At 38.3% G+C, this 12,742-nt stretch overlaps 2 protein-coding genes across 7 annotated transcripts in view; one reads left to right on the forward strand and one right to left on the reverse strand.

Moving 5' to 3' along the window:
* DKK3 (dickkopf WNT signaling pathway inhibitor 3) overlaps nucleotides 1–3,341 on the forward strand; it is a 28,987-nt gene extending 25,646 nt beyond the window's left edge. The window contains exons 6-7 of the mRNA XM_059825938.1: nucleotides 1,127–1,283; nucleotides 2,980–3,341. Of these exons, the coding sequence (XP_059681921.1) occupies nucleotides 1,127–1,283; nucleotides 2,980–3,223 (401 nt within the window). The 3' untranslated portion in view covers nucleotides 3,224–3,341. The remainder of the gene's footprint in view (nucleotides 1–1,126; nucleotides 1,284–2,979) is intronic.
* A 1,537-nt stretch (nucleotides 3,342–4,878) lies between these two features.
* The window catches only part of USP47 (ubiquitin specific peptidase 47), a 58,650-nt gene continuing 50,786 nt past the window's right edge, over nucleotides 4,879–12,742 (reverse strand). For 5 of the 6 annotated variants that reach the window (XM_059825716.1, XM_059825718.1, XM_059825720.1 and 2 more), the window contains 5 exons: nucleotides 11,852–11,970; nucleotides 9,653–9,783; nucleotides 7,603–7,650; nucleotides 7,381–7,511; nucleotides 4,879–6,363 (listed from right to left, as the gene is read on the reverse strand). In XM_059825716.1, coding sequence (XP_059681699.1) covers nucleotides 6,189–6,363; nucleotides 7,381–7,511; nucleotides 7,603–7,650; nucleotides 9,653–9,783; nucleotides 11,852–11,970 — 604 coding nt within the window. In that variant the 3' untranslated portion in view covers nucleotides 4,879–6,188. The remainder of the gene's footprint in view (nucleotides 6,364–7,380; nucleotides 7,512–7,602; nucleotides 7,651–9,652; nucleotides 9,784–11,851; nucleotides 11,971–12,742) is intronic. The other variant, XM_059825721.1, reaches the window with a different exon arrangement.

The raw sequence follows: 12,742 nt of genomic DNA on the forward strand, positions 1-12,742 counted from the left end.
CAATAGATAAGAATATTGACTAAAATTGATAGAACACTATTATTAAGTCTTTAAATAGAGCTGTTGATTAATAGCAATGGATTTTTATTCTCTACAGTTGTCTACTTTAGCAGTACTTTAGGGTTTTTCAGGTTAGGCCTAACCTCAAGGCCTTTCTCCATCACTAGAGTATTGCAAAAGGTTGTCCAAATAAAGATTGGACTGTCTTTACATGTTTTTTTTTTTATATAAAATTGTAGTAAACTATGGAGCATGTGCTGCTTACGATATAATCTTTTGGAATTAGGAACTGATAAGTCATACACATTAAAGCATATGTGTATGTCTGTATATACACACACACACATTTTGACCAAGCCTGTTTTAAAAACTTAAATTCTGAACTCTTCACATATTTTATTCTGCCATACCACAAAAAATGAGGTGAATGAAGACAGGAGGAGGAAGGGAGGTTTGATAGGAACATCTGGAAAAGCCGAAATCAAGATTGACACTGTAAGTTACTAGCATCAGGAAACCCAAATGACGTATCCTTCTAAATAATTTCTTACACGGGTTGAAATTCGCCCCTGTGCAGAAACAAGGGTGCCAAGCCACAAATGTCATCAAACAGCTTTGCCTATTGTAGAATTACTATAAGAAATTAAATGGCTGAGTAGTTCTTGTAACCTTGTTCTTTAGTCTCTGAACAATTGCTCTGTATTTGTAACCTCTGCAAAGAAATAGAATAGGAAAAATAAGAGTTCTAAATTGTAGATATAGTTCTCTATTCAGATTTTAAACCATTAATGCTATGCATTGCAAAGGATTCAGTCATGTTAGTTTTCTTGGTTTTAGAATAGCCTTTCAAATCTCCATCAGATGGAGTTGTGCAGTACTACTGTATTGACAGTAGTCTCTTTCTGAAGAAGCAGGAGTTGATCTTGCTCATTAAGCATGAACTTCAAAGGTCTTACTCCCACCTAGTGGAAAGAACATTAAGTTATGGCTCCCTAACACGTAAGGGGACTTTAAAAGAGGTCAGGTCTGCCTTTTTATATCTTGCATGTAGACCTAAAGATGAGGTCATCTCAGTTTAGGAAACAGTTAATGACTTTTCATAAAATTGATTTACTCTGGCATGCAGAACTACTGTTTCCTGTGTGCACTCCACTGCCCGAAGAAGGTGAACCCTGCCACGATCCTTCAAACAGGCTTCTCAACCTGATCACCTGGGAACTGGAACCTGATGGAGTACTTGAGCGATGCCCATGCGCAAGTGGCTTGATCTGCCAGCCTCAGAGGTAAAAATCAAAACTGGGCAAGCAAACTGCTTGAAATTTGTGAGGGGTCTCTTCTTGTGGTAGATAGATACAGAGCTTGCAGATTCTTTCACGCTATAAAGTCTTTTGACAGCTTTTCTCATCAGCAGCATTGAAACTTTCTCAAGCTTACTGCTTTGTCCCACACAGATGTACCTAATTGAGTTTGGCAACACCTTAATCCAGTGTGACTTGTGTATCAGGCTGCTACTGCTTTTTAATTGAAGCTCTCCAAGTTTGTTCCTACGCTAACATTTTAATTATATTAACTTTCAACAAGACAGCATAGCTGTGATAGAGATGTAGATTAGTATTTCTCTCTTCTTCTGTGTCCAACTGTTTCTACATTTTTTTCATGCATGAAAAGTAATTGGATAACATTTTGTTTCATAAATGCGATCTAAGGAAGCAAGCGGAGTTGATCCCATCCTTTCAGCACTAAAATTTTAGTTAATGTGCAAGTACCATTAACCTCAGGGAAGCAGCAAATGTTGTGTCTATTAAGAAGGAAAACATTTCAGATGAGGATATAGAAACACAGAAATGAATTAGGGTGTGAATATAACTGAACCATCCAGCTACAGTCACAAGAACTATTCATCTGTTTAGGTTTATCACAAATACAGTAATACTGTGCAGACCACCTGCCCATGACTCGCATGGACAGTAAGATAAAGCTGCTACTGTGAATTTACATGGTGAATTTGAAGATCCAGATAACATGTTTTATTAAAAGAAACAGCCCACCTCTGCCTGAAATGGCCCTTGGCTAAATATTACTAGTGAGTGACAAACACTGAAACTATCAGATTATGTCCTAGAGAATATGGGGATAGTCTGCCCACAAATGGAAGTCTTAGAACTCTTAGAAAGCAAAACATACAAGAATTCAAAATGCACACAAAATAAGCTTCAGTAACATCTTTAGTTCATTTCCCTTTTGTTTCCAGTGAAAGAGACTGCAGCCGTAAGCAGTTGGTGAGGGCTGCCTGGCACAAGCAGTGGTCACCCTGCACACTGTCACAAGGACCGGTAGCCCTGTTCTGTCCCAGGCAGTGCAAGGAGATAGTGGATGCACTGTGATCAAGTTCTAATCCCCTGCCTCCTGTCAACAAATATAAATCATTCTTGTTCCCTTTTAAAGTTCCTACAACAAATGTGCGATGTTTGTCTGCAGGCAACTGAAGCTACTTTTCAAAACAGACAGCAGCAAATACAGCTGTTACATGATCCTATTTAGAACCAAATATACAATGCTCACAGTTTTCTCAACTCCACAGCTTGACAGTAAACATTTTTTCTGCATTCCTTTTAAGCTGGAGTATCATGTTGTTTAACTTGGTATTATGACATGAACAGAAAAGACTAGCCATCGCAATTGCTTGCAGGCAGAAGGGCCAGACTGCTGAGGTCCACTGCAATCTCGTGTCCCAGTATCAAACATTTTTTGCTATTAGGATCTTTGTTCTAGCTCTGTATGTGGAAATCTCATCTTTAACTCTCCAGCTGTCAAGCATGTAAAAATCAGATGTTTATGAAGTCAGCTATGGTAGATCTGATGGTATTATGCATTTAACATGCTTTCATGTGGGGAGGGAATGAAGAATTTTATTAAAGAACTAGCAAAAAACCATGAAAAGATGCACTGTATGACCAGATGTCTCTCTCTTTCCAACAGCCACAGCACTACATCCGTATGTGAACTGTCTGCCAATGAAACCAGGAATAACGAAAAAGAAGATCCCTTAATCATGGATGAGATGCCATTTCTCAGCTTGATACCCAGAGATATTCTTTCCGATTACGAAGAAAGCAGTGTCATTCAGGAAGTGCGTAAAGAATTAGAAAGTCTGGAGGACCAAGCAGGTTTGAAGCCTGAGCCTGACTCAGCTCACGACCTGTTTTTGGGAGATGAAATTTAAAGTCCAAACACCAGACAGTTTAGTTAGTAATTTTTAGAAATGTGTCTAGTGTCTTGCTTATAAAAACCCTAAACACATACTGCTGGATAGAAGTGCAATAAACAAGGTCTTCAATGAGCATCCTTTTCTGTGCACCAAACCTGCATGTTCAAATTACTGTTGGATTCATTCAATCCTTGGACCAAACCTTCTGTCAAAGGCAAATCAGAAATAAATCAGTGCTTTTTCTGGATTAGTACTTTCCCCTTGTACATTAGAAATAAACTTAACAGTACTTGTACTCATTAAAAAATACACAGAAGCATAAATAAGTTATTAGTGACTGTAGAAGTGATTTTTGAGTACATATGTTTAGAATCATTTATTTTTCTAGGGTAAGAACCATCTACTTTGAACTGATTTAGTCATTGATTTTTTTATTTTTTCTTTAGAAAAAATAATCAGTGAAGCTGCAACATACAGATTCTGGGTGTCATGTCCTCCCACCACACACACACTGTGGAAGGATGGAAAAGAAAAAAGATGCTTACCCTTTTAGATGAATACACCCAGAGCTGCTTTTCAGCTGGGTAAAATGGATGCCATCTGTCCTGCAGCAGCCTTCAGTGTAACTTAAGAACTGGTGTTCCGTATCTAGAGTATCCCTTGAGTTTTATACTTTCACGTACAATGGTTGTTGGCCTCCCCCACTACATAAGTGGCATACTATCAAAAAAAGCCTACAACATTTTCCATATAAACAACAAATAGTGTGTACATACTTATATCCATATAACACATTGGTTTCTATATAGGAACTTTCAACTTGACTGTTCAGGGCTTTATCTCTCCATCTAACACTATTTAAAGTTGCAGAACAAACGGCTAAATGGGCTGAATACAAAGAATATAGATTCTCTGTTGTACGCTGAATACGTAAAGTACCAATATATAGGAGAATAGTGCAGCTGCAGCTACAAGGCTATGCCTAAGCTAGAGCTAAATACAGTGCCACATATACAGCAGCATCCTGCACTACATGAGCATACCTTCTTGAGTAATGTCGATTAAAGGATCTGTTGACTATACTCCATCATCACCTACCCTTTTTGAGAGATAGAGGCAGTGAACATAAATTCGTTATTTCAGTTTAGCAGTAAGACAACAAGCTAAATGGCTTCCTGGATTTAGAGACTTGTGCTTCTCCTACTTGATTCTACTACATCCAGAGAAAATTCTTCAAGAAATGGTTTGTGCTTTTAATACACTTCATAGGCATAAATCTGTGCATGTTACAAAATGGGATTATCATTACCATCTTAACAGGTCATTGATTTAAGAAATCAATAGTGAGCTAAGAGTAAAATCCGATCCATCAAACTTCCTGGCTCCCAGCTGTCTCAACAAACAGTTTGCTGCCATGGCTCTTCCACTATTAATGTTTTTTTGGGGTATAGATTTCACCATCTGTTACAGAAGTTTCACTGGTGAGGAATTCAGTTCTGGAAAAGGAAACTTACAGGTGAATAATATTTGGTGTGAATATAACTAAAGAGGAGCAGCAGACAGGCTATAAAGCACTTCCCATAATACTGCATACCCACATGGGGCCATGTGCATATACACACACATTATACACACAGTCTTACAATTCTGATACAGACTTTCCCAAGGCAGTATTTCCATGAAATAATTCCGTAATTTTTCAAATAAAACCCACAGCATTTAATGATTAAAATAACACAACAGAATGAACAAATGTTTTATTGGCATGTTCATTGTTGTAAACAGCATCTGGCATGAAAACGTTTACCAAAATCTTTTGATTGTTATAAATTAGGTGGTTTTCCAAAAACTATGGAGAATTGTTCTCTATTGATCTTTGTGGACCAAAGCAAAAAATTGCTGTTCCTAGGCTTTGCAATGAAATCATGTTGACTGCATCAGTCTTTGCACCACAACCTGAACTACCAAGTTTGTATGTTGAGGTGTGAGAGGTTGCCCCAATATTTGGCTACATACAGCTACGGAATCCACTCTGGGAAAAACAAAATGACTTTCAGTGGGTGGAGAAGATGCAAACTTAATAGTCTCAAAAACAAAATGTACAAAAAGTAGCTGAACAAAACAAAAACTTCATTACAAGGGGAAATACAACCCTAAAGTACCCAGCATCGTCAAACATAAAATGAATACAAATTTAAATAGGCAACTAGACTTCCAAATGTACACAATGAATGTCGATATGTGAAAAGAAATACCATAGTAAATAGCTGAACTGCAGTTCTGTTAAATGGATAGGGCAGATTTTATTTACACATTGAACGCAATATAATAGAGCTGCTCATCGGCTTCCGTAACCTATTAAAAACCAGTTTACCTTACAACAGCACTTCTGCAAAATGAACTAACACCTGCTGGCAGCTTTCTGCAGACACCTCTCAGACTACCTGTTTTACGGAAGAATATTCTAAAACCTTAAACTTGCGGCACTTCCATTTCATCTTCGACCCTTTTCTGCTGCTTTTCTAGAACCAAATGTGTTAGCATTTACTTCAGACTCTCTGATGAGGTAATGCGTGTATCAGTGAAACAAAAAGAAAAAAGGATTCTTTCATGGCCTTTGCACAGCTTTTATTATTAAGCTATGAGTATCCTGTTTGAGGCTAGTTTCACTAGCTACTATGTGCACACTGTCCTCAAAAATTTCCACTCGCTTCCCTCCCCGCCCACTTTTTAGTTCTAATCTTTTATTTGCACATCCCTTTTAGCTTTACAGTACATTTGACTATAGTGCACAACATGATTCCAAGTCAAACAGTGACCCAACGGGGCACTGCGCTTCTGATTGGTAACACAGCCCAATCAGTGCTGGTGTCAGCGCTTTACACCTAATGAGTGTCCTGCCGTAATGGCACTACACAGTAGTAGTGAACCTTTTTATTTTAAACAAAAAAATTCCCCAGGGAAAATGCTATAGCGAGTATCAGTCTTGAGTCAAATCTTTATTTGGTGCTCCATCCAGATAAATTTTTAGTGCTTTTTCTTTACGAGGAGAGTAGGTTACCCGGTGTCCGGTTTTCTGGAGTCTGCTGCTTTCTTTTTTCATCAGTTCATTTCTCTGCTCATCTGTTAATTCCATTAATTCTTCAGTTTTATCCCTAAAATTTAAATATATGTTAAAATTCAGATTAATACAAAAACCATAATTAGATTTCTGTAATTTCTTCACTTGGAGAAACTTAGTAAAAAACACAACTAAGTATAATACTCCTTACAGATTATTTTCTTCTTCTCCAGAAACTGTCTAAATCTGTCTAAACCTGCTTTTCTAACAGACACATTCAGTATTCTAACTGACAGCAGTCCCAGAGGAAAGCAGCAAGAAGCAAGCCTATACTCCTCCATCTACCTGCTAACTCCTGTTCTTCATAAGACAGCTACAACTCACAGTCGGTCACAGTGCCAACAGCTGGAAGCAGCATGTCAGCCAGCCCCTCCTAGAAACTACCAGCTGCTCTCCCAAATCATTTTCTGCAAGGCCTGCACACTATCAACCAGCTGTTTCCCCCAGATGCATGTGTGACTATGAAAAATACTGCAGGAGCAATGTGTTCATGAGGTTGCCCCACCCACCAAGTCTCACAGAAATTACAATATTCAAGCTCTTAGTCCTCAAATAGTGCCTTTGGGCTACTGCCACCAGCTGATGAACTCTTTTCATGTTAACAAAATTTTTATCATAACATCCTTTTTTCCAAAGAAGCCATACAAATTTCTCAAAGGAATAAACTCAGAAAATAAAATCCTTGGTCTCTAAAACCTATGACAAGACTTTCACAGACTCTGCAAGGGATATGGTTCTATTTTAAGAGATTAAATCCAGATACACACTCAAGCATAGCAACTAGTTTTGCCTTCTGCATTATTTTCAATGTTTTGTGAGGGAGAACTGAGTAAAAGGGTGCAGCAGTATTTGTTTTCTTAAACAACAGACATAATTAATATTCAGGTTTTTAGGAAGCTGAGGGGCACAAACATTTCAGCTCAATGTTTTAAACCCTCTTTCCATTAAGACAATAGAAGAGTATTTTTATGCTTCTGTTGATTACATCACCCGTCAAATCTCATACACAGATTTTTTTGCATGGCTTATTATACTGTAATAAAATACATACCTATAAAATATTACTGCACCATCATCACAAATGTACAGAGGCCAGACATTCAATGTAGATACTTTAGGATTCCAGTCCAAGTCTTGGTGAATCTCTAATATGGAAATGTCGCATGGAAACGTTCCTCTACCCTACGAAGCAGCAATTACTCAGTGAATAAAATAAAATTCATCATCACAATCCATGCCATTAAAAGGTAAAAATAGACAAAATCTTACTTACCTTCGCAAATTCTATGTTTTCTAAGGGTATTCCACTTATTTCACTCAGCTATAAAGTGAAGAAAAATGGTGGATTTAATACTATTCCACAACAATGTTACGCAGTGTCTACATAAAGTCAGACCTGCCAAATCTAGATGTCAAATAAAATACTGCAAAGTCCTCTAATGATCCGAAGTATTAGTAGAAAATTACAACGACAAGGTACAAATTTTTTACATTTCTGAAGTTACTATTGTGTCATAAGTGACACTTGCTGTGATAGTATTTCATCACACTTCTCTTAACAGTGAAGGGGTGACAAAAATATTAATAGAAACAATTAATTAATAACATCCAAGATACAACGAGACCAACTGCCTCATGTTAAACATTCAGGTCCATCAGTTAGCCCTCAGCAGTTTCCCTGTATGAAATGAAAGCTCTTATCCAGTCAACACCATAAAATATGCACGACAAGCCCATCTCCATACACCTGCACTTCCTACCATAACAACCCCACAATTCCCCAACAAGCACCACCGGCTGCTCTTCCCCCTTGCAACTGCCCCTGCCATGAACCTCCCCAGCACACAGGGTGCATCATCCACCGCCTGTCCCCTGCTGCCACTGCCCAGTCCTACCTAGCACCCACCACAGGGTCACCCAGCTGCGCCTGGCACGGCCTCAGTGGAGCCCTCCCTCCGCTGAGCAGCGTCATGGTGCACACAGGCTCATCACTGCCTTGCCTTTAACTCAAGTGTGGGCTGCAGTCTCGTCTCCCCAGCAATGCGGATGCTAACTTTGATTTGTGTTTATCTCCGGCTGCTTGTTTTCCCAAGAATCTTAGAGATTTCCTCTCTAAGATTCTTGCCTCTTTCACATCTGCTGTTAAAACAGACATGTTCAAATTAAACTGATGGTGAGAAAAATCTAGCAGCCAGTGGAATTTTTTAACTCTCATTTCCTTAGGAAACTAGGATAAATAAACAATATTGACAAAAGCCAGACAAATTCTGAAATGTATTAGCCCTACACTCTGCTAATAAAAATTGTCTCAAAGAGAAGACCTACAGATGTGTCAAATTCAAATTTCTGTTATTACTGGTGAGAGTAAAAAGATTAAAGCATCTTGGAGAGAATGCTGCTAAAATTGCTCCCTGCACATCAATTCTTAAGACAAGAAAACAAGAAGAGCCAACTCTTTCTTCAGATACAAGTAAGGAGGAAATCTTGAAGACATAACTTCATTTCTACCTGAGGAATACAAGAACCAGTCTATAGCTTAATCTGTGTACATACACAAATCCAAGGCTGTTGCATTCTATGGTAGCTGAGCAATGTTCCTCTTACCAGGCTAGGAACTAACCCCTAACTTAGAAATGCTGAGTGTTCTAGTAAGGTAAGACTGTGGCAGACTTCACTGATACTAGGATTTTTGTGACCTCAACATCCAAGGTGGCCTTCTTACACCTGGGTATCACCACACATAAATAACCATTTCTCTAAGAGTGGAACCCTGTGATATATACTGGATTAATAAAATAGTCTCAATACAAAACACGCTAGATTTCTGCTAGGATGGCATATGTCTGCTTACCTGTTAGAGAGTTCTGGCCTTAAAGAACCTTAAAGGCCTTAAAGAAAAAAAAAACATACCAAAGCCATATTTCTTTCCAACCAGTACAGTTACACTGTCCCTCAGCAACAGCTCTCAAATTCACAGATGAAGAGGCTGAAAGGTTTGGTATTTTGGAATTTTTCCACACTTCCCATGTGTTTTTCAAGGATAAGGGACACAGGTAATATTATGCTTCTTAAATTTCAAGATACAACTTTTTATTTTGCATGCATTCACCTGAACACTTTGATACCAGACCTTATATGAAACAAAGAAGTAAAGCTGATAATTCATATGGCTTTGGTAATAGGAGGTTCTCAGTTCCCGGGAAAAAAAATAATCACCATGCAACAAGACTTTCGTAGCTATGACATCTCTGTGCTTCCCAACAGAGGACATCAATAAGGCTCTTAGAAAGCACAAGAAACGTGCATCATGTTACACATTTTACCTTCTCTTTTAATTCTTCAACACTGCTGCTTTCTAGTACTACTTCCTGGAAAGAATCTAGTTTCATCTCTGATGGCCTCCACTGTCTTGATAAAACAGCGAGTTGTGACATGGATTTCATCTTTTCTGCTCCTAGGAAAGAAAAAGAAATTCATTATATTAACATCACAAAATATCCTATTTAAAGTTAGGGGGTTTTCATAGCATAAGCATACTCAAATATGGAAGACTGCACTACATATACATACACAAACTAAGTAACCCAGTAACTGTGCTACAAGTAGTCCACAAAAAAAAACGGGCAGGGGGGAAGGGACTAGGATTTAGTGGAACTTTTCTTTGTTATCAACTCCTTTCAAGGAATTTTACATAGGCAGCATCTCTTAGAAGCCATGCCATTTATTCTTCTTTAGGATGCTTTTTTCCATTCCACCCAGGTTGGTTATACATACAATATCTATCCACCTAACCAGAGGCTGACCTCCAGATCTTGCATTTGCATGAGACCTTCCTCGGCAATCTGATATTTAATTAATGCACGTCACTGCCTTTACCAAAATAAGCCTTCCACGTTTGACTTCTAGATTTTGCACACTAACTACACACTTGTTATTAAAGCCTGCTTCACACCTACCACCTTGAAGAGTTTTACTACATACTGCCTCCAGCCTTTTTGTATCAGTTTCAGGTAACAGAGCTTTCTCTGGTTGACAGGGTAATACTGTTAATGTTACAATCAGATAAGCAGAAGTGATCTCAAAGGGCTGATTTTATTTTTATTTTAAATCAGTCTATAATTTTGTAATTTAGCATGCAGAACTTGTGACTTGAACATTTATGTCTATCGTCTCACGCTTGTTTTGCATGAAACCACCACTGTTTAAGCTTTTCCCTAAATACCTTCTACAGTCTCGCCTATGACTACATTTGTGCCACCTTTCAACACGAACCTATTGTCCGAAACAAAGATCCAGCCACCTAATGCTTCCTGGCGTTTATTTAAAGTCTGGAGCAATTACTTTAATTTTCTTCAAAGCCAGAGAATAACTATTTTAAATATGTCTGCAACAGTGAGATGTAAAGCTGCTATGCTAAGAAACTTAACTGTAAATTATTTGAAGTTGCATTATTTACCTGCCTAATCTCTTCAGCGTTAAGCTGAAGAACAAGACGAAAGCAGTGGTGATGGTGCAAGGCCTTACAAACCCCGACTTAAAGCCATTGCCTTTACACTCTTCCAACAACCTCTGTAGTAGCAGCAGGTACATGCAACTTAATTTTCACAGAATACAGAGGGATCTAGCTGCATCTGCTACAACTGGATTAAAGTAGCACCTTTGGGGCAGAGCTAGACAATTATACGAAATATTACAGAATACTTGGAAGCCCTGTAGTCTATAATATGGCATGTCTGTGAACTAGGTGGGCTGCAGTGCTCTAAAAAGTGGCACCTCCAAGACCTACTCACTACAGAAACAGTACAGCAATCAATCTAAAACTAATCCAATAATATTTAAAACTGTAAAGTTTTAACTGAAGTGTGAGCTGACACATACGTCTATAGGAATCTGCAGGCCTCCTGAACCTCCCCTGTTCATTTAAATTTTTGGTACTTGCATTGGCACAATTTTGTTAAACATTAAAAATACCAGGACTGAACACAGCTGCCAAAATACTGGAGTAACAGGGAGACTTCTTAAGCCAGGTATGCTTGCGAAGAAAGTTCCTGAGTAAATGGAATTCACATTCTTCATCTATCCATTAAGAGCAATACCTGTTAATCTAGAGGAAAACCAGCATGGCCTATTTTTTTGCCCCTTAAATTATGCTTTTGCATTCAGAATAAAAAAGGTTTTACATACAATGAAAACACACACATGCAAAGAAGTGCCTACAGTACTACAGTATGTCCAAAAGCTTCCAATAAAACTGCAAAACAGTACTGCTAGTAGTAGACCTTTAGCACATTGCAGCCACAGGAAATCTGCACTTGCACAATCCCCGCCCCCAGCTTCATGCAGAGCTTTTTTTTTTTAAATTGTTTTTGCTTCAATTTTTTTCCTAATAAAATGCTATTAAAATGTCAGCAATAGTCTTTGAAAAAGGAAAAAAAGGGAAAGTACATTTTTCCAATGTTCTTTAAAGAAAAAAAAAAAATCTCTAGCATTATCTTTACTTCCTCTTGACACTATATCATTACCATCAAGTATTTCTAAGAAGACCTCCCAATTGCTTGAAATATTGATATCTTCTTCATAGATATGATAATCCAAAAACACAGTGCCTGGGTTCTTCCATGTTTTCTTTCGCAGGCGAAACCTGCATCAATCCAGTCACAATATAGAAAAAGGCATGAGCTTTGATTTAGATACAGAAATAAATAAAAGTATAAACAACTAAAATGAGATTAAACATGAGCACAAAACTTTAATTGTAATGGTTTCTCCACACAGAAAAGCAGGCATAAATTTTGTGGTGTACCCCACAATTATAGGACACTAGAGAACATAACCCAAGCATGGCAGTCAAAAATCCTTTGGCCCAGTCACGATGAGGAAAGGAGAAAAACCTGGTCCAGATCTAGGTTTTGACTCCTTTTCTCAACAGGAAAGGGCCAACACTTGTCTTCCTATGCTTTGCTCCAGCCTGATTTTAGGCATATGTCAAGGCCCCAGCAGCTTGCTTACTCGTTTTTTCTTAATTCCAGTGAATACGGAGTGTCAGCTATTCCACAGTAAATACCACATCAGTTGTGAACGACAGTAGAGAGTATGTGGAATCAAGGCCCCAAAGTGAGTTCAGCCTTGATGAGATAACCAGTTATGGGTAAAGGGAAGATGGTACTGGATCAATGCTGCACACACACCCCCTATGATAATGCATGAGGCAGTTTGCTGCAGTGATCTACACTGGGCCTGCATCTAGAGAGAAGGTGGCTTTTCTGTGAACTGATTTACTTAATGCTCTCCTTTCTGAAGGAAATCATCCTTTGAGAGAGTAAAAATTCTCAGATCTAAACCTATAGACATGTTGCACACAGACAATTCTATGTAAATATTATTCCCTATATCATTCTACATGATAAGAAAGC

This window comes from Gavia stellata, chromosome 17 (genome assembly GCF_030936135.1).
Source record: "Gavia stellata isolate bGavSte3 chromosome 17, bGavSte3.hap2, whole genome shotgun sequence".
NCBI classification, from domain to species: domain Eukaryota; kingdom Metazoa; phylum Chordata; class Aves; order Gaviiformes; family Gaviidae; genus Gavia; species Gavia stellata.